This window comes from Manacus candei, unplaced genomic scaffold (assembly GCF_025592945.1).
Source record: "Manacus candei isolate 608988 ecotype Guabito, Panama unplaced genomic scaffold, ASM2559294v1 h1tg000194l, whole genome shotgun sequence".
NCBI classification, from domain to species: Eukaryota; Metazoa; Chordata; class Aves; order Passeriformes; family Pipridae; genus Manacus; species Manacus candei.
In genome coordinates, this window is record NW_026138242.1 from 37,273 (window position 1) to 58,158 (window position 20,886).

Consider the following 20,886-nt stretch of genomic DNA (forward strand, 5'->3'; position numbering starts at 1 on the left):
GGCGAGGGGGGTGGCGGGGCAGCGGCGCCGCTGTCACCCCCGACGCGCTGTCACCCCCGCCGAGCTGTCACCCCCTCCGCGCTGTCACCCCCGCCAAGCTGTCACCGCGCCCCGCCGGCCGGGGGGGGGACGGGGGGCGGCGGGGGAGCCCGAGGGGGGGAGACCCCTGGGTGGGCAGGGGTGTGGGCACCTCTAAAAAGGGGATTCCTGGGTGGGCAGGGGCTCCCCGGGGATGTGGAACTCACTGGGTAGGGACCCTTGGGTGGGTAGGGGTGTGGGTACCTCCAAAAAGGGGATTCCTGGGTGGGCAGGGGCACCCCGGGGATGTGGATACCTAAAAAATGGGACCCCCTCGGTGGGCAGGGGCACCCCGGGGATGTGGAACCCACTGGGTGGGGACCCCTGGGTGGGCAGGGGTGTGGGTACCTCTAGAAAGGGGGCTCCTGGGTGGGCAGGGGTACCCCGGGGATGTGGAACTCACTGGGTGGGACCCCTTGGCGGGCAGGGGTGTGGGTACCTCTAAAAAGGGGGCTCCTGGGTGGGCAGGGGTGTGAGCACCTCTGAAAACAGGAGCCCTGGGTGGGCAGGGGTGTGGGTATCTCTAAAAATGGGACCCTTGGGTGGGCAGGGGTGTGGGCACCTCTAAAAAGGGGACCCCTGGGTGGGCAGGGGTGTGAGCACCTCTAAAAAGGAGACCCCTGGGTGGGCAGGGGTGTGAGCACCTCTGAAAAGGGGACCCCTGGGTGGGCAGGGGTGTGAGCACCTCTAAAAAGGGGATCCCTCGTGGGCAGGGGCACCCTGGGGACACGGGAACCCACCAAATAGGGCCCCCTGGGTGGGCAGAGGGAGGCACCATGGGCATGGGGACACCTGTAAAAATGGGACCCCTGGGTGGGCAGGGGCATCTCGGGGATGTGGGAACCCACGGGGTGGCCAGAAAGGATGCCCTGGGTGGGGGTCCCCAAACGGGGGTCCCTGGATTAGGGTCCCCTAAGTAGGAGTGCCCAGGTGGGGATGCACAAGATTGGGGGTGCCTGGGTAGGGGGCCCATCCCACCACCCCTGACCCCCTCCCCACACCAGCCCATGGACCCCCAACGTGACTCTCCCTATCCCACCCCCCTCACACCATCCCATGGACCCCCAAAGTGACCATCCCCATCCCACCCCCCTCACACCAGCCCATCGACTCCCAAAGTGACCATCCCCATCCCACCCCCCTCACACCAGCCCATCGACCCCCAAAGTGACTCTCCCCATCCCACCACCCCCATACCATCCCACGGACCCCCAAAATGACCATCCCCATCCCACCCCCTTCACACCATCCCATAGACCCCCCAATTCTCTCCCCATCCCACTCCACCCACCAGCCCATCGACCCCCAAAGTGACCCTCCCAATCCCACCCCTCCCACACCATCCCATGAACCCCCAAAGTGACCCTCCCAATCCCCACAGCCCCCAACATGACTCTCCCCATCCCACCCCTCCCACACCATCCCACGGACCCCCAAAGTGACCCTCCCAATCCCACAGACCCTCAAAGTGACCCTCCCAATCCCACAGACCCCCAAAGTGACCCTCCCAATCCCACAGACCCCCAAAGTGACCCTCCCAATCCCACAGACCCCCAAAGTGACCCTCCCAATCCCCACACCCCCCCACATGACTCTCCCCATCCCACCCCTCACACCATCCCACGGACCCCCAAAGTGACCCTCCCAATCCCACAGACCCCCAAAGTGACCCTCCCAATCCCACAGACCCCCAAAATGACCCTCCCCATCCCACGCCCCCCCCCAACACGCCCCTTCCCCCCGCAGATGGAGGTGCAGCCCCCCCCGGCGGTGCCCGAGCCCCCCGCCCTGCTCAAGTCCTACAAGTGGCGCACGACCCCCCCGGGGGGGCCCGAGCGGGACCCCGAGCGGGCCGGGGGGTCCCCCGGGAGCCGGCGCTGGGCGCGGCTGCAGGGCTGGAAACGCTCCTACAGCCACCCCGAGAGCGACGGGGGGGGGCCCGGGGGGGTCCCCAAGGCCGCGACCCGGCGGTCCCTGTTCCAAAGGGCCTTCTCGGCCCCCTCCAAGGGGCACAAGGACCCCCCCCCCGCACAAGGACCCCCCCCTGCACAAGTACCTGCGCTCCGTGGGCAGGAGGAGGAGCCCCGGGGACAGGGCGGAGAGGGGGGGACACGAGGGGACAGGTACGGGGGGGGGCGGGGGAGGGGGGCGGGAGTGGGGGGAGATGGGTGGGGAGGGACGGGAGGGGTGTGGGGGGGATGGGGGGTGAGGGGGGGTGATGGGAGGGGGGTGGGGTGGGGGGAGATGGGTGGGGAGGGATGGGAGGGGTGCTGGGGGGATTCGGGGTGAGGGGGGGTGATGGGATGGGTGGGGGGTGATGGGTGGGGGGGCTGGGGGGCGGTGATGGGGGGGTGATGGGGGGTGATGGGTGGGGAGGGACGGGAGGGGTGTGTGGGAGGTGCTGATGGGGGGGTGATGGGTGGGCGGTGATGGGAGGGGGTCTGGGGGATGGTGATGGGGGGTGATGGGTGGGGGGATGATGATGAGGGATGATGGGTTGGGGGTGCTGGGTGATGATGATGGGTTGGGGTGTGGGGTGATGGGTGGGGGGTGATGGGAGGGGGGCTGGGGGTATGATGATGAGGGGTGATGGGTTGGGGGCGCTGGGTGATGATGAGTTGGGGGTGATGATGATGGGTTGGGGTGGGGGGTGATGGGTGGGGGGTGATGGGTCGGGGGTGATGAGGAGGTGACGGCTTGGGGGTTTGGGGATGACAGTGACGGGTGGGGGTGACAGTGATGGGTGGGGGGTGATGGTGATGGGTGGGGGGTGATGGTGACCACTGTGGTCTGGGAAGTGATGGGTGAGGGGTGGTGAGTGATGGTCGATGGGTGAAGGGTGGTGGGTGATGGGTGAGGGGTGAGGGGTGATGGGTGAGGGGTGAAGGGCGATGAGTGATGGGTGAGGGGCAATGGGTGAAGGGCGATGGGTGGTGGGTGATGGGTGATGGGTGGTGGGTGATAGGTGAAGGGTGATGGGTGATGGGTGAGGGGTGATGAGTGATGGGTGGTGAGTGATGGGTGAAGGGTGGTGGGTGATGGGTGAAGGGTGATGGGTGATGGGTGATGGGTGATGGGTGAAGGGCAATGGGTGGTGAGTGATGGGTGAAGGGCAATGGGTGATTGGGCGATGGGTGAAGGGTGGTGAGTGATGGTCGATGGGTGAGGGGTGATGGGTGATGGGTGGTGAGTGATGGGTGAAGGGCGATGGGTGATTGGGCGATGGGTGAAGGGTGGTGAGTGATGGTCGATGGGTGAGGGGTGATGGGTGGGTGACAGGACGTGGCCAGACTTTGCTGCTCCTGCCCGCGGGTGCCCCCCGGGGGTTGGGGGAGCCCCCCTGGGTGCAGGATGGGTCCCTCCTGGCCCCGGGGGCTGCTCCACGTGGCCCCGGTGCCCGGGTGTGCCCGGCACGGGCTCAGTGGCGGCTCCTGGAGCTGTGCCAGCCCCCGCGGCGCCGGATCCGGCCCAACTGGCTGCACCCCGGCAGGGCCACCCACGGAGGGGGCAGGGCCGGGGCAGGGAGGCCACACGGGGCTGTCCCCAAGGGTGACCTGGAGCTGCCACGCCAAGGGTGGCACAGCCACACGTCCCCCAGCGTTGGCACGGCAGTTGTGGCACAGCCACGGCCACGTGTCCCCTGGTGTCACCACACCCATGGTGGCCCCTCCACGGCCACCTGTCCCCCAACATCACGGCCCCCACGGTGCCACGGCCACAGCCGCGTGTCCCCCGTCACCGCCATGCTGCCCGTGGGTGACAGGGACACGGTGGGCACCCGGTGCCCCCCTGACACGCTGCTGTGCCCCCCTGACACGCTGCTGTGCCCCCCCAGCCAGTGCCCACAGGACGCCCCCGGTGCCGCCCGATGCCCCCGGTGTGGGACGTGTCCCAGTTCCTCCCTGGTGGACGGACACCTGGTGCTGGTGGGCAGGGACGAGGAGGTGAGGGCACGGGGGCACCCCTGGGTGGCACGGTGCCCAGCTGGGTGCTGGGGTGGCAGTGTCTGACCCCCCATGACCCCCTGGGTGACCGGTGCCCCCCTGGGTGCCGGGGGTGGCAGTACCTGACCCCCCCCCGTACCCCCCAGGCTTCCCACCGGAGCAGGAACCGCGCTGGCAGCTCCAACTCCGAGGGCAGGAGGGACCCTGGTGAGCGCACGCCGGTGCCACGGGGGGTTGGCACGTGCCACGTGAGCCACACGTGTGTGTACGGAGACCCCCGGGACACGGGCTGTGCCGGGCACTGTGGTGGGAACCACGGGGGTGTGACCCAAGCACCGTGCTGTGCCCTGTGCCCTGTGCCCCGTGCCCCGTGCCCTGTGCCCTGTGCCCTGTGCCCCGTGCCCTGTACCCTGTGCCCTGTGCTCTGTACCCTGTGCCCTGTGCCCTGTGCTCTGTACCCTGTGCCCTGTACCCTGTTCCCCGTGCCCTGTACCCTGTGCCCTGTGCCCTGTGCCCTGTGCCCTGTACCCTGTGCCCTGTACCCTGTTCCCCGTGCCCTGTACCCTGTGCCCTGTGCCCTGTGCCCCACCCTGTGCTTCGTGCCATGCCCTGCATCCCGTGCTGTGCCTGCCCTGTGCCCTGTGCCGTGACCTCTGCCCCTCCAGCCCCTGGCACGGTGTGGGGGTGCCCGGGGGGGATTTGGGTTGGGTATCCTCCCCCTCCAACCCCTGGCATGGTGTGGGGGTGCCCGGCGGGGATTGGAGTGGGTATCCTGCCCCTCCAGCCCCTGGCACAATTTGGGGTGGGTATCCTGCCCCTCCAGCCCCTGGCACGATTTGGGGCGGGTATCCTGCCCCTCCAGCCCCTGGCACAATTTGGGGTGGGTATCCTGCCCCTCCAGCCCCTGGCACAATTTGGGGTGGGTATCCTGCCCCTCCAGCCCCTGGCACAATTTGGGGTGGGTATCCTGCCCCTCCAGCCCCTGGCACAATTTGGGGTGGGTATCCTGCCCCTCCAGCCCCTGGCACGGTGTGAGGATGCCCGGGGGGATTTGGGGTGGGTATCCTGCCCCTCCAGCCCCTGGCACAATGTGTGGGTGCCCGGGGGGGATTTGGGGTGGGTATCCTGCCCCTCCAGCCCCTGGTACAGTGTGGGGGTACCCGGGGGGGATTTGGGGTGGGTATCCTGCCCCTCCAGCCCCTGGTACGATTTGGGGTGGGTATCCTGCCCCTCCAGCCCCTGGTACAGTGTGGGGGTACCCGGGGGGGATTTGGGGTGGGTATCCTGCCCCTCCAGCCCCTGGTACGATTTGGGGTGGGTATCCTGCCCCTCCAGCCCCTGGTACAGTGTGGGGGTACCCGGGGGGGATTTGGGGTGGGTATCCTGCCCCTCCAGCCCCTGGCACAATTTGGGGTGGGTATCCTGCCCCTCCAGCCCCTGGCACGGTGTGAGGATGCCCGGGGGGATTTGGGGTGGGTATCCTGCCCCTCCAGCCCCTGGCACAATGTGTGGGTGCCCGGGGGGGATTTGGGGTGGGTATCCTGCCCCTCCAGCCCCTGGTACAGTGTGGGGGTACCCGGGGGGGATTTGGGGTGGGTATCCTGCCCCTCCAGCCCCTGGTACGATTTGGGGTGGGTATCCTGCCCCTCCAGCCCCTGGTATGGTGTGGGGGTGCCCGGGGGGGATTTGGGGTGGGTATCCTGCCCCTCCAGCCCCTGGCACGATTTGGGGTGGGTGTCCTGCCCCTCCAGCCCCTGGCACGGTGGGGGGGGTGCCCAAGGGGGATTTGGGGTGGGTATCCTGCCCCTCCAGCCCCTGACACGGTGTAGGGGTGCCCAAGGGGGATTTGGGGTGGGTATCCTGCCCCTCCAGCCCCTGGTATGGTGTGGGGGTGCCCGGGGGGGATTTGGGGTGGGTATCCTGCCCCTCCAGCCCCTGGCACAATTTGGGGTGGGTATCCTGCCCCTCCAGCCCCTGGCACGGTGTGAGGATGCCCGGGGGGATTTGGGGTGGGTATCCTGCCCCTCCAGCCCCTGGCACAATGTGTGGGTGCCCGGGGGGGATTTGGGGTGGGTATCCTGCCCCTCCAGCCCCTGGTACAGTGTGGGGGTACCCGGGGGGGATTTGGGGTGGGTATCCTGCCCCTCCAGCCCCTGGTACGATTTGGGGTGGGTATCCTGCCCCTCCAGCCCCTGGTATGGTGTGGGGGTGCCCGGGGGGGATTTGGGGTGGGTATCCTGCCCCTCCAGCCCCTGGCACGATTTGGGGTGGGTGTCCTGCCCCTCCAGCCCCTGGCACGGTGGGGGGGTGCCCAAGGGGGATTTGGGGTGGGTATCCTGCCCCTCCAGCCCCTGACACGGTGTAGGGGTGCCCGGGGGGGATTTGGGGTGGGTATCCTGCCCCTCCAGCCCCTGGCACGGTGGGGGGGTGCCCAAGGGGGATTTGGGGTGGGTATCCTGCCCCTCCAGCCCCTGGCACGGTGTGGGGGTGCCCGGGGGGGGGGCCGGGTCGGGGGCGCTGACCCCGCCGCCCCCCCAGACGCGGCCGCGGATGAGAGGAACGCCCGGGACAGCGAGACCCCCCCCAGCTCCCAGCTCAGCAATGTCAAGGTGGGTTTGGGCCCCCCCCCCCTTCCCCCCCCCCCCCTCTCTCCCCCCCCCCCCCCAGGGGTGCCGGGCCCCTCCCGGGGGTGACGCGGAGCTGTCGCTGTCGCTGTCCCCCCGCGCCATCCAGGGGCTCCTGTGGAAGAGGCTCCGCGAGAGGAAAAGTCGCGGCGGCGGCACCAAAGCGGAGACCCCGGCGGGGACCGGCCCCGAGGGAGAGAGGTGCGGGACGGGGGTGGGTGCTGGTGACACCTCTGTCCCTTCAACTGGGGACCCAGTTGGGGCATTTGGGTGGGTGACAGTGACACCCCTGTCCCTTCAACTGGGGACCCAGCTGGGGCATTTGGGTGGGTGGGTGCTGGTGACACCCCTGTCCCTTCAACTGGGGACCCAGCTGGGGCAGTTTGGGTGGGTGGGTGTTGAGAGGGTCCCAGTGACACCCCTGTCCCTTCAACTGGGGACCCAGCTGGGGCAGTTTGGGTGGGTGGGTGCTGGGGGGTCCCAGTGACACCCCTGTCCCTTCAACTGGGGACCCAGCTGGGGCAGTTTGGGTGGGTGGGTGTTGAGAGGGTCCCAGTGACACCCCCCTTGTCCCTCAGGGTGCCCAGATGAAGCAGTTTGGGTGGGTGGGTGCTGGTGACGCCCCTGTCCCTCAGAGTCCCCAGATGGGGTCCCCAGGTGGGTGGGTGTTGAGGGGGTCCCGGTGACACACCCCTGTCCCCAGGGTGCCCATTTGGGGCACTTTGGGTGGGTAACACTCAGTGACACCCCTGCCCCCAGGGTGCCCAGTTGGGGCAGTTTGGGTGGGTGGGTGCTGGGGGGGTCCTGGTGACACCCCTGTCCCTCAGGGTGCCCAGTTGGGGCAGTTTGGGTGGGTGACACTCAGTGACACCCCTGTCCCTCAGGGTGCCCAGTTGGGGCAGTTTGGGTGGGTGGGTGCTGGGGGGGTCCCCAGCACTCCTGTCCCTGTCCCCAGGGTGCCCAGCCGGAGCGGGTCCCGGGAGTCGCTGCACCCCCCGGCCGAGCTGGACCTGAGCGGGGACTCGGTGATCGTGCGGCCGGTGCACGGCAGCCTCGTGGGGGAGAGGTTCTGCTTCCAGGTAAAGGGGGGGGGGCTCAGGGGGTCCCGGAGAGGCACCTGGGGCACCCTGGGGGGCACCCCAGACAACCTGGAGGGGAACCCGGGGCACCCTTTTCACTGTGGAGGGGCACCCAGGGCACCCCAAGTAACCTGGATGGGAATCTGAGGCACCCTTTTCACCTTGGAGGGGCACCCAGGGCACCCAGGGCACTCCAAGTAACCTGGAGGGGAACCTGAGGCACCCTTTTCACCTTGGAGGGGCACCCAGAGCACCCCAGACAACCTGGAGGGGAACCCGGGACACCCTTTTCACCTTGGAGGGGCACCCAGAGCACCCAGGGCACCCCAAGCAACCTGGAGGGGAACATAAGGCACCCTGGAGGGGCACCCAGGGACTCTGGAGGGCAGCTCAGAGCACCCAGAACACCCTGCACGGGCACCCAGGGTGGCCTGGGCACTCCTGGCTCCCTGGAGGGACACCCAGGCCACTTCGGGCATCCTGGAGAGGCACCCAGGGCATCACAGGCACCCTAAAGGGGCACCCAGACCCTTCAAAGGGGCACCCACAGCACCCTGGAGAGGCACCCAGGGCACACCAGGGCACCCTAAAGGAGCACCCAGGGCACCCCAGAGCACCCAGACCCTTGAAGGGGCACACAGGGCACCCTAAAAGAGTATCCAGGGCACCCCAGAGCACCCAGACCCTTGAAGGGGCACCCAGGGCACCCTAAAAGAGCACCCAGGGCCCCCCAGAGCACCCAGACTCCTCAAAGGAGCACTCAGGGTACCCAGACCCATGAAGGGGCACACGGGGCACCCTAAAGGAGCACCCAGGGCACCCCAGAGCACCCAGACCCCTCAAAGGAGCACCCAGGGCACCCAAACCCATGAAGGGGCACACGGGGCACCCCAAAAGACACCCCAGCCCAACCCTCGGCCGTGGGCACCCCAAGGCCCCAGCGCAGCCCCCCGGGGTGCCCGGGGTGCCCCCCACAGCCCCCCCGTGCCCGCAGGTGATCACGGGCCAGGGCAGCAGCTCCTTCGGCTGCACCTCCCTGGCCGAGCGCGACCGGTGGATCGAGGAGCTGCGTCGGACAGCACAGCCCAACAAGGTGGGGACACCACGGGGACACCACGGGGACACCGCGGGGACACCGCAGGGACATTGTGGGGACATCACGGGGTCACTGTGGGGACACCGCGGGGACATCACGGGGACACCGTGGGGACATCACGGGGACACCATGGGGACACCACGGGGATACCATGGGGATACCAAAGGGACACCACGGGGACACTGTAGGGAAACAGTGGGGACACCGTGGGGACACTGTGGGGACATCGCGGGGACACCACGGGGATACCAAAGGAACACCATGGGGAAACCATGGGGACATGACAGGGACACCAAAGGGACACCGCAGAGACACTGCGGGGACACCACGGGGATACCACGGGGAAACTACAGGGATACCACAGGGACATCATGGGGACACCGTGGGGATACCAAAGGGACACCATGGGGACACCACACCTCCCTGTGCCCTCCTGTCCCCCACCTCCCCTCCTGTGCCTCCATGTCCCTTCCAGCACCTCCACATCCCCACCATTCCCACGTGTCCCACCCATGTCCCCCCTGTCCCTCTGTGTCCCCCCGTCCCTCCATGTCCCCTCGTCCCCTGCCACCCCCACAAATCCCGTCCCCACATCCACATGGTCCCTTCATGGTCCCTCCATGTCCCCTCCATCCCACACATGTTCCCATGTCCCTCCATGTCCCTCCATGTCCCTCCATGTCCCTCCATGTCCCCACACATCCCATCCCCACATCCACATGTCCCCTCCATCCCACACGTGTCCCCTCGTCCCCTGCCATCCCCACACATCCCATCCCCACATCCACATGTCCCCTCCATGTCCCCTCCATCCCACACATGTCCCTTTGTCCCCTGACATCCCCACACATCCCGTCCCCACATCCACACGTCCCCTCCATCCCACCCGTGTCCCCTCGTCCCCCGCCTTCCCCACACATCCCATCCCCCTGTCCCCCCATCCCCACACCCAAATCCCCGTCCCCACACCCACATGTCCCCTCCATCCCACCCATGTCCCCTCATCCCCCACTGTCCCCACACCCCCCGTCCCCACATCCACATGTCCCCTCCATCCCACCCATGTCCCCTGCTGTCCCCCACTGTCCCCACACCCCCCGTCCCCCCGTCCCCACGCCCGACTCCCCGTCCCCCCAGGACAGCTGCGAGCGCCTGGAGCTGTCGCTGAGCCTGTGGGTGTACGAGGGCCGGGACCTGCCCCCGCGGCGCCGCCTGCGCTGCCACCTCCAGCTGGACGGGACCCTCTTCGCCCGCACCACGGCCAAGGCGGCGGGCGCCGACGGGGGGCTCTTCTGGGGGGAGTTCTTCCACCTGGCCGCCCTCCCGCCCGCCCGCGCCCTCACGCTGGCGCTGTGCCGCGACGACCACCCCGCCGGGCCGCCGGTGGCCGCGGTGACGGTGCCGCTGGCCGAGCTGGCGGCGGCGCGGCAGCCGCTGGAGCGCTGGTACGCCCTGAGCGGGCCCGGCGGCGGCAGTGGCAGTGGAGAGCGGGCGCCGGCGCTGCGGGTGCGCGGGCGGTACCGCGAGGTGCGGGTGCTGCCCATCGTGCGCTACAAGGAGCTGGCCGAGTTCATCACCTTCCACTACCGCCAGCTCTGCGCCCGCCTGGAGCCCGCCATCGCCGCCCGGCACAAGGAGGAGCTGGCCGGCGCCCTGGTGCGCGTCCTGCAGAGCACCGGCAAGGCCAAGGTGGGCACGGGGAGCTGAGGGGGCGTTGGGGTGGGAGGGGCACCTCGGGGTGATGGGGTGGGATGGGCTGGGCTGGGTTGGGATTGGTGGGATGGGGTGGGTTGGGATGGGATGGGATGGGATGGTTTAGTTGGGTTGGGATGGGATGGTTTAGTTGGGTTGGGATGGGATGGGATGGGATGGGATGGGATGGGATGGGATGGGATGGGATGGGATGGGATGGGATGGGATGGATGGGTTGGGTTGGGTTGGAATGGGATGGGATGGATAAGTTGGGTTGGGATGGGATGGATAAGTTGGGTTGGGATGGGATGGATAAGTTGGGTTGGGATGGGATGAATGAGTTGGGTTGGTTTGGAATGGTTGGATAAGTTGGGTTGGGTTGGGATGGGATGGATGGGTTGGGTTGGGATTGGGATGGATGGGTTGGGTTGGGATTGGTTGGGTGGGGTGGGTTGGGATGGGATGGATTAGTTGGGTTGGTTTGGAATGGGTTGGATAAGTCGGATTGGGACAGGATGGGATGGGATGGATGGGTTGGGTTGGGTTGAGTTGGGTTGGAATGGGGTGGGATGGATGAGTTGGAATGGGATATATGTTAAGTTAGGATGAGATGGATGGATGGGTTGGGCTGATTTGCAATGGATGGGGTGGGATGGGATGGGATGGGATGGGATGGGATGGGATGGGATGGGATGGGATGGGATGGGATGGGATAGATGGATTGGGCTGAGTTGTGCTGGAATGGAGCAGGATGGGTACGGTCGAGATGGGATGGGATAAATGGGTTGGATTGGGCTGAGTTGGAACAGGATGGGATGGATGAGTTGGGATGGGATTGGAGGGATAGAAACACAACTCAGGGTAGTGCCAGGAGATCCTGGGGGGCGTTGGCCGAACCATTTTGGGGGGGCCACGGGTGCCACCAAGCCCTCGATCACGTCCCCTGGCAGTCGTTCCTCATCGACCTCGGCGTGGCCGAGCTGGACCGGTTCGACGAGCGCGAGGCCCTGATCTTCCGCGAGAACACCTTGGCCACCAAGGCCATCGACGAGTACATGAAGCTGGTGGGGGGCAAGTACCTCCAGGACACGCTGGGTACGCCGGGGGGGCAGGTCTCGGGGGACATCCCGGGGTGTGACGGGTGCAGGACACCCCGGGAGGGACATGTGGGTGCTGCAGGGTGTTATGGGGCACTGGGGCTGAAGGACACCCCCAGACCCTCCATGGGGATGTGGTGGGGGCTTGTCCCACCCATCCCTGTGCTGGTGACCGATTGATCCCCTCACGGGCTGTGGGACACCCCCAGACCATCCCCTGGGATGTGTCCTGGCCACCTCTGTGCTGGTGGCCAGTTGGTCCCCTCACAAGACACTCCCACACCATCCATGGGGACGTGTCCCAGCTATCCCTGTGCCAGGGGTCGGTCTGTCCCCCTATGGACACTGGGACACCCCCAGGCCCTCCATGGGGACATGTCCCAGCTATCCCTGTGCCAGGGGTCGGTCTGTCCCCCTATGGACACTGGGACACCCCCAGGCCCTCCATGGGGACACATCCCAGATAACCCTGTGCCAGGGGTTGGTCTGTCCCCCCATGGACAGTGGGACACCCCCACACCATCCATGGGGACGTGTCCCAGCCACCCCCATGCCAATGGTTACTCTGTCCCCTCATGGACAGTGGGACACCCCCAGACCATCCATGGGGACACATCCCAGATATCCCTGTGCCAGTGGCCGGTCGGTCCCCCCATGGACACTGGGACACCCCCAGACCGTCCATGGGGACGTGTCCCAACCACCCCCAAGCCAATGGTCAGTCTGTCCCCCCATGGACACTGGGACTACCCCGGACTCTCCACGGGGACGTGTCCCAGCCACCCCCATTCCAATGGCTGGTCTGTCCCCCATGGACACTGGGACACCCCCAGACCCTCCATGGGGACACATCCCAGCCACCCCCATGCCGGTGGCCAGTCTGTCCCCCCATGGACAGTGGGACCCCCACAGGCCCTCCATGGGGACGTGTCCCAGCCACCCCCATGCCAATGGCTGCTCTGTCCCCTCATGGACAGCGGGACACCCCCAGACCCTCCATGGGGACGTGTCCCAGATATCCCTCTACCAGTGGCCCATCTGTCCCCTCATGGACAGCGGGACACCCCCAGACCGTCCATGGGGACACATCCCAGTTAACCCCATGCCAATGGCTGGTCTGTCCCCTCATGGACAGCGGGACACCCCCAGACCCTCCATGGGGACGTGTCCAGCCCCCATGCCACTGGACGTGTCCTGCCCCCAGCCACCCCCATGCCACTGGCGGGTCTGTCCCCTGACGGGCTGTCCCCGGTGCCCAGGGGAGGTGGTGGCCCAGCTCTGCAGCTCGGACGAGAGCTCCGAGGTGGATCCCAGCAAATGCTCCGGCCTCGACCTCTCCACCAACCAGAACAACCTGCGGCAGGTCTGCGAGGAGACCTTCCGGCGCATCGCCCGAGCCTGCGAGTGAGGGGCAGCGCCCGCCCGGCAGGGGGGCAGGGGGTGGGCAAGGGGAGGGCAGGGGGCGGGCAGGGGGTGGGCAAGGGGAGGGCATGGGGGGCAACAAAGCCGGGAGAAGCCGGGGAAAGCTTGGAGATGGGTGATGGGGTCGGGGATGGGAATGGGAATGGGCAGGAGGGCAGGCACTGGCACTGGGATGGGCACGGGGGTGGGTCTGGGGACTGGCACCATCCTGGGATGGACGTGGGAATGGGCACCTGAAAGGAGCTGGGGAGAGGTTTGGGGATGGGGGTGGGCACCAGGATGGACCTGGGGATGGGTTTGGGGACAGGGGTGGGCACCAGGATGGACCTGGGGACAGGTTTGGGGACAGGGGTGGGACTGGGCACCTGGAAGGAGCTGGGGACAGGTTTGGGGACAGGGATGGGAATGGACACCAGGATGGACCCGGGGACAGGTTCGGGGACAGGGATGGGAATGGACACCAGGATGGACCCGGGGACAGGTTCGGGGACAGGGGCGGGGATGGGATTGGGAACTGGCACCGTCCTGTGATGGACTTGGAGCCGGGCACAGGAAGGACCCGGGGACCAGCACGTGGGGACCAGCACGGGCACGGGGGGCACCGTGGTGGCACAGGGGGGGTTCCGAGCCCACCGCCCGTCCCCAGCCCCCACCAGGGCGTGTCTCCCCCAGCGCCTTCCCGGCGGAGCTGGGCGAGGTGTTCGCGGCGTGGCGGGAGGAGTGCGCGGCGCGGGGCAAGGCGCCCATCGGGCAGCGCCTGGTGTCGGCCTCGCTCTTCCTGCGCTTCCTCTGCCCCGCCATCATGTCCCCGAGCCTCTTCGGCCTCGTCCAGGAGTACCCCAGCGAGGCCACCGCCCGCACCCTCACCCTCGTGGCCAAGGTCATCCAGAACTTGGCCAACTTCACCACGTACGTCGCGCCGGGGGGGGCGGGGGGGGCGGGGGGGGCGGGGGGGGCGGGGGAGGCGGGGGGGGCGGGGGGGGGCGGGGGGGACGTCCCCGACGTGCTCCGTGGCACGTGCCACCTCCTGGAGGTGGCCTGGTCTCTGATGAGGACGGTGGCCCGTGCCCAGGGTGGTGGCCCATGTGACCACAAACGTGGCCCCTGACCATGGTGATGGCTTGTGACTGCAGTGGTGGTCCACGACCAAGGTGGTGCACGCTCCCAAAGGTGGCCTGTGACCACACCCATAGTGGTGGCCCATGTGACCACGGTGGTGCAGTGGTGGCCCATGACCACAATGGTCACCCCCGACCATGGTGGAGTCCCCGGTCCCTGCTCCTGAAGGTGGCCTGTGACCATATCCATAGTGATGGCCCATGTGACCATGGTGGTGGCCCATGTGATCACGGTGGTGGCCCATGGCCACGGTGGTCACCCCGGACCATGGTGGAGTCCCTGGTCCCTGCTCCTGAAGGTGGCCTATGACTATAGCCATAGCGATGGCCCATGTGACCATGGTGGTGGCCCATGGCCACGGTGGTCACCCCGGACCATGGTGAAATCCCTGGTCCCTGCTCCTGAAGGTGGCCTGTGACCACACCCATAGCGATGGCCCATGTGACCCTGGTGGTGGCCCATGTGACCATGGTGGTGGCCCATGACCATGGTGGTCACCCCTGACCATGGTGGAGTCCCTGGTCCCTGCTCCTGAAGGTGGCCTGTGACCACGACCACAGCAGTGGCCCCTGTGACCGCGGTGGTAGCCCCCATGACCGCGGTGGTGGCCCAGGCCACACGCTGGCCCCCGGCTAACCCCCGGGTGGCCCCCAGGTTTGGCGAGAAGGAGGCCTACATGGGCTTCATGAACGAGTTCCTGGAGCGCCACTGGAGCCCCATGGCCGAGTTCCTGCAGAGCGTGGCCAGCCCCGAGAGCAGCGCCCACATGGCCACCTACGACGGCTACGTGGACCTGGCGCTGGAGCTGGCCACGCTCCACCTGCTGCTCTGCGACATCTTCTCCAGCCTGGACCAGGTGCCACCACCCCGTCGTCCCCAAGGCCATGTCCTTGTGTCCCCCCCGTCCCGAGCGGGTGTTCGCTGCCCCGGGGGTGGCCCCTTTCCCGTTGTCCCCGTAACGTCCCGGCCGTGTCCCCGCAGGCCACGCAGGAGGAGCTGGAGCCGCTGCCCACCATCCTCAGGGCCATCAGGGAGGGCACCCCTGTGCCCGTGTCCGTCCGGCTCAGCTCCACCGCCAGGAGAAGGTACCGGGGACGGAGGGGACACAGGGGACACAGGGGACTGAGGGGGACACAGGGGACCGAGGGGGACACAGGGGGACACAGGGGACCGAGGGGGACACAGGGGGACACAGGGAGCTGAGGGGGACACAGGGGGACAGAGGGGACTGAGGGGGACACAGGGGACTGAGGGGGACACAGGAGGACACAGGGGGCTGAGGGGGACACAGGGGGCTGAGGGGGACTGAGGGGGACACAGGGGGCTGAGGGGGACACAGGGGGACACAGGGGGCTGAGGGGGACACAGGGGGCTGAGGGGGACACGGGGGGACAGAGGGGGACACAGGGGACTGAGTGGGACACAGGGGACTGAGGGGGACATGTGGGACTGAGGGGGACACAGGGGGCTGAGGGGGACACAGGGGGCTGAGGGGGACACGTGGGACTGAGGGGGACACAGGGGGCTGAGGGGGACATGGGAGGAGCTTTGGGGGTTTGGGGACCTGCCTGGGGTCAGGGGATGGTTCTGATCTTGGGTGGGTCCAGAATGGGGTTGGAGTCGCTGGTCCCAGTTGGGTTCAGGGGATGGTTCTGGCTCTTGTTGGGTTTGGGAGATGGGTCCAATCTCAGTTGGGTTTGGGGTGCCCCTAGTCCAGGCTGGGATCAGGAGGTGGGTTTGTCCACAATAGGGTTTGGGATGTCTCTGACACCAGATGGGGTCGGGAGATGGGTTTGATCCTAACAGGGTTTGGGATGTCTCTGATCCCAGTTGGGGTCAGGAGATGGGTGTGATCCTAACAGGGTTTGGGATGTCTCTGATCCCAGTTGGGGTCAGGAGATGGGTTTGATCCTAACAGAGTTTGGGATGTCTCTGATCCCAGATGGGGTCGGGAGATGGGTCTGATCCCAGCAGGGTTTGGGGTGCTCCTGTTCCCAGCCGGGGTCAGGAGGACGGTCTGATCCCAGCTGGTTTTGGAGCCCATCTTATCCCAGCTGGGGTCAGGAGATGGGTGTGATCCCAAGATGATTTGGGGTCCCTCTGACCTGGGCTGGGTCCGTGGGGGTCCCAGTCCCTCCCGGCTCCATCCCCACCACCCCGTACCCCCCACCCCGCCTCCCCCTGTGCCCTCGCAGCCCCTCCGAGCCCTTCAAGCCTGGTTTTGTGCCGCCACGGGACCTGAGCAAGCACAGCCCCCTCATCAAGAGCCAGTCCCTCACCAGCGTCCGCCGCGTGCGGGGCCGCGAGGACGGGACGGAGCCGGAGCCGGAGCCGGAGCCATCACCAGCCCCGGTGCCGTCCCCGGTGCCCGGCCGGGAGCGCCGGAACGTCCAGCGCACCCAGAGCGTCCCGGCGCAGGCCAAGGCCTCGCGGCGCCCGCGCCACCAGGGCAGCGCCGAGCTCGAGGCTGAGCCACCGCCCGGGGACGGCGCAGGGTCACCCGGCACCGGCACCGCCCCGGTAAGGCCCGGCAGCTGCCGTGGTGCTGCCCGGGGGGGGACTGGTGCTCTGAGGGGTGCGGGGTGGGGACTGGTGCTCTGAGGGGTCTGGTGGTGTCAACTGGTGGTCCGAGGGGCACAGGGTGTTAACTGGTGGTCCAAGGGGGCCAGTGGCGTTGACTGGTGGTCCAAGGGGCACAGGGTGTTGACCAGTGGTCTGAGGGTCACAGGGAGTTAATCGGTGGCCCAAGGGGCACAGGGTGTTAACTGGTGGTCCAAGGGGGCCAATGGCATTGACTGGTGGTCCAAGGGGCACAAGGTGTTGACCAGTGGTCCAAGGGGCCCAGTGACATTGACTGGTGGTCCAAGGGGCACAGGGAGTTAATCGGTAGCCCAAGGGGCCCAGTGGCATTGACTGCTGGTCCGAGGGGCACAGGATGCTAACTGATGGTCCAAGGGGCCCAGTGGCATTGACCAGTGGTCCAAGGGGCACTAACCGGTGCCCTGGTGCCCCGGTGCCACCCTGGAGTGGGGGCTGGTGCTCCGAGGGGTCTGGTGGCACTCCCCGGTGCTCCGAGGGGTCTGGTGGCACTCCCCGGTGCTCCGAGGGGTCTGGTGGCACTATCCAGTGCTCTGAGGGGTCCAGTGGCTCTATCCAGTGCTCCGAGGGGTCCAGTGGCACTAACCAGTGCTCCGAGGCATCCAGTGGCACTAACCAGTGCTCTGAGGGTTCTGGTGGCACTCCCCAGTGCTCCGAGGGGTCCGGCAGCACTCCCCAGTGCTCCGAGGGGTCCGGCAGCACTCCCCGGTGCTCCGAGGGGCCCGGCGGCCCTGACCCGGCGCCCCGGTGCCCGCAGGCCCGCGGGAAGCTGCGCTCGTCGGCGTCGCTGCCCCGCAAGTCGACGGTGCCGTGGCAGCGCTTGGCGGAGGACACGGAGGCGCGGGGCGAGCTCTACGCGCTGCGCCCGCTCGAGAAGGTAACGGGGGCGGGCGGCGGCCCCCCCGGAGCCCCCCGGGACCCCCCCCCGGTGACCGTCGGTGCCCCCCCAGCACGGGCGGCTGCTGGAGGCGCTGCGGGACGAGGTGTCGGAGCTGCGGGAGCGGCTGGAGCGGGCGGAGGCGCGGGCGGGACGCGCCGAGGAGCAGCACCGGGAGCGGCTGGAGCGGCTCCGGCAGCAGCTCGAGGAGGGCAACGCCCGAGCCGCCAACCTGGCGGCCAGGTGGGCACCTGGGGGGGGACACCCAAAACCGGGGGGACCTAAAACCGGGGGGACCCAGAGCAGGGGGTGAGGGGTGACACGAAAAAAGGGATGTCCCAAAGAGGGGGGGACTCAAAACAAGGGCACGACCCAAACTGGGGGTGTCCTACAACAGGGGGTGTCCCCAGAGAGGTGGTGAGCCAAAGCAGGGGGGGGACTCAAAAAACGGGGTGTCCCAAAAGAGAGGGGGGGACTCAAACAGGGGGAAAGTTAAAACAGGGATCGACCCAGAACTGGGGGTGACCCAAAAAAGGGGGTGGCACAGAATAGGGGGTAACCCAAAAAAGGGGGTGACACAGAACAGGGGGTGACCCAAAAAAGGAGTTGTTCGCAAAAAGGGGGGACCCAAAACAGGGGGGGACTCAAAAAAAGGGGTGTCCCAAAAGAGGGGGGGGGACTCAAACAAGGGGAAACCCAAAACAGGGATCGACCCAGAACTGGGGGTGACCCAGAACAGGGGGTGGCTCAAAATCAGAGTTGTTCCCAAAACGGGGTGTCCCAAAACAGGAGGTGCCCAAAACAAGGAGTGTCCCAAAACAGGGGTGTCCCAAAACAGGGGTGTCCCAACACAGGACTGTCCCAAAATGGAGTGTCCCACAACAGGGGGTGCCGAAAACAGGGAGTGTCCCAAAACAGGGGTGTCCCAACACAGGAGTGTCCCAAAACAGGGGTGCCCCCAAAGCCGTGGGTGTCCCCGCCCCGTGGGTGCCCCCCGGGGTCTCAGCTCGTCCCAATTCCAGGCTGACGGCGGCCGAAGGCACCAGGAAAAAGGACCTGGAGAGGCTGAAGAGCAACGAGGAGAAGAACCGGGAGCTGGTGGGAGCTGGGATGGGGACACGGGGACACTGGGGACACTGGGGACATTTGGGGGATGCAGGGGGGACATGGGGGACACGGGGGGACACGGGGGGAACAGGGTGACACGGGGGACACGGGGACACACAGATGACATGGGAGACACGGGGTGACAGAGGGTGACATGGGGGTGACATGGGCAGGCACTGGTGACATGGGGTGACACAGGTGATGTGGGGGACATGGGGTGACACAGAGTGACATGGGCAGGCACTGGTGACACGGGGTGACATGGGGGACACAGGTGATGTGGGGACACAGGTGACACAGGATGACATGGGTGACACAGGGTGACACAGGGGTGACATGGGTGGCACAGGGATGACACAGGATGACATGGGTGACACAGGGATGACACAGGGGTGACATGGGTGACACAGGGGTGACAGAGGTGACACAGGGTGACACAGGGGTGACATGGGTGGCACAGGGATGACACAGGGATGACAGAGGTGACACAGGGTGACACAGGATGACATGGGTGACACAGGGATGACACAGGGGTGACATGGGTGACACAGGGTGACACAGGGGTGACATGGGTGGCACAGGGATGACACAGGGTGACATGGGTGACACAGGGGTGACACAGGGTGACATGGGTAACACAGGTGACATGGGTGGCACAGGGATGACACAGGGGTGAGTGACATGGGTGACACAGGGATGACATGGGTGACACAGGGGTGACAGAGGTGACGCAGGGTGACACAGGGATGACATGGGTGACACAGGGATGACACAGGGGTGACATGGGTGACACAGGGGTGACAGAGGTGACACAGGGTGACACGGGTGCCCCGTGTCCCCGCAGGAGCGGCGGCTGGCGGCGCTGGAGCGGGAGCAGTCGGAGCTGCGCGGGATCCTGGCCCAGGCCCTGGGAGCCCCCGGCAGGACGAGACCCCGGGGGCCAGCACGGGGCTGGGACGAGAGCGGGGACGAGGCCCAGGCCACCAGCGTGTGACCCGGGTCCCAAAGTGTCCCCAGAGTGTCCCCAGGGTGTCCCCAGGGTGTCCCCAGGGTGTCCCTGCAGCCCCGTCCCCAACCTGCTCCGGGGGGATTCCGAAGGCTGTTTAATCCCGATCCCATGGGAATAAACAGCATTAGTGTCACTGTCACCAAGGGCTCGGTTGTGTCCTGGCAATGCTCGGGGCTCTGTCCCCAGTCCCAGACTGTCCCCAATCCCAAACTGTCCCCAGCCCCAGACTGTCCCCAGCCCCAAACCATCCCCAATCCCAAACTGCCCCCAGCCCCAAACTGTCCCCAACCCCAAACTGTCCCCAGCCCCAAACTGTCCCCAACCCCAGACTGTCCCCAATCCCAGACTGTCCCCAACCCCAGACTGTCCCCAATCCCAAACTGTCCCCAATCCCAAACTGTCCCCAATCCCAAACTGTCTCCAATCCCAGGCTGTCCCCAGCCCGAGACTGTCCCCAGGTCCCTGTGCCTGCCTGGGACATCCCAGAACCTGTGGCAGGGCCAGGGATGGGGTGACACAGCCATGGGGACGCTTTGGGGACAATGACAGGGATGGCAGGGCCATGGGGACACTTTGGGGACAGCAGGGCCACGCGAGTCCTTCGGGACAGGGCCGTGGCACCCCGGGGGTCACCTCGGGGCCCTCAGGGGCCTTTGGAACAGTGACAGACCCCGGGGGTCCCCTGGGGGACACGGGACCCTCTAGGGCACTGACCGATCCCGGGGTCCCTCGGGTCCCTTCAGGGTCGGTGACACCCCCGGGGGTCCCTCAGGGTCCCCCAGGATCCCTTCAGGGTCGGTGACACCCCCGGGGGTCCCTCAGGGGTCTCTTTGGTGCAGTGACACCCCCGGGGGTCCCTCAGGGTGCCCCAGGGTCCCTTCAGGGTCGGTGACACCCCCGAGGGTCCCCCCGGGCCGCCCCTTCCCCCCCTCCCCGACCTTCCCCTCACCCCCCCAACATGGCGGCGCGGCCCCGCCGTCGCGCTGTGATGACGCGCCCCGCGCGCGCCGCTCCCACCGCCCTCCGGGAAGGTCCGGGCGCCTCCTTCCCCCCCTCCCCGCCACACTCAGCATGGCGGCGGTGCCCCGCCATTGACGTCATCAGCGCGCGCCGCGCGGGGCGGAGGGGCGGCGGCGGCGGCCGC

At 67.2% G+C, this 20,886-nt stretch overlaps 1 protein-coding gene across 1 annotated transcript; it reads left to right on the forward strand.

The window, feature by feature from the left end:
• Nucleotides 1–1,824: 1,824 nt before the first annotated feature.
• On the forward strand, nucleotides 1,825–19,847 carry RASAL3 (RAS protein activator like 3). Its single transcript, XM_051774307.1, is given in 19 exon segments — nucleotides 1,825–2,114; nucleotides 2,116–2,201; nucleotides 3,358–4,022; nucleotides 4,169–4,229; nucleotides 6,561–6,631; nucleotides 6,756–6,847; nucleotides 7,602–7,725; nucleotides 8,720–8,818; nucleotides 9,959–10,510; nucleotides 11,464–11,608; nucleotides 12,870–13,014; nucleotides 13,705–13,941; nucleotides 14,806–15,007; nucleotides 15,133–15,236; nucleotides 16,347–16,671; nucleotides 17,519–17,626; nucleotides 17,700–17,869; nucleotides 18,649–18,724; nucleotides 19,578–19,847. Coding segments are annotated over 19 exon segments (3,702 nt in total). The 3' UTR covers nucleotides 19,728–19,847.
• The last annotated feature ends 1,039 nt before the right edge of the window (nucleotides 19,848–20,886 follow it).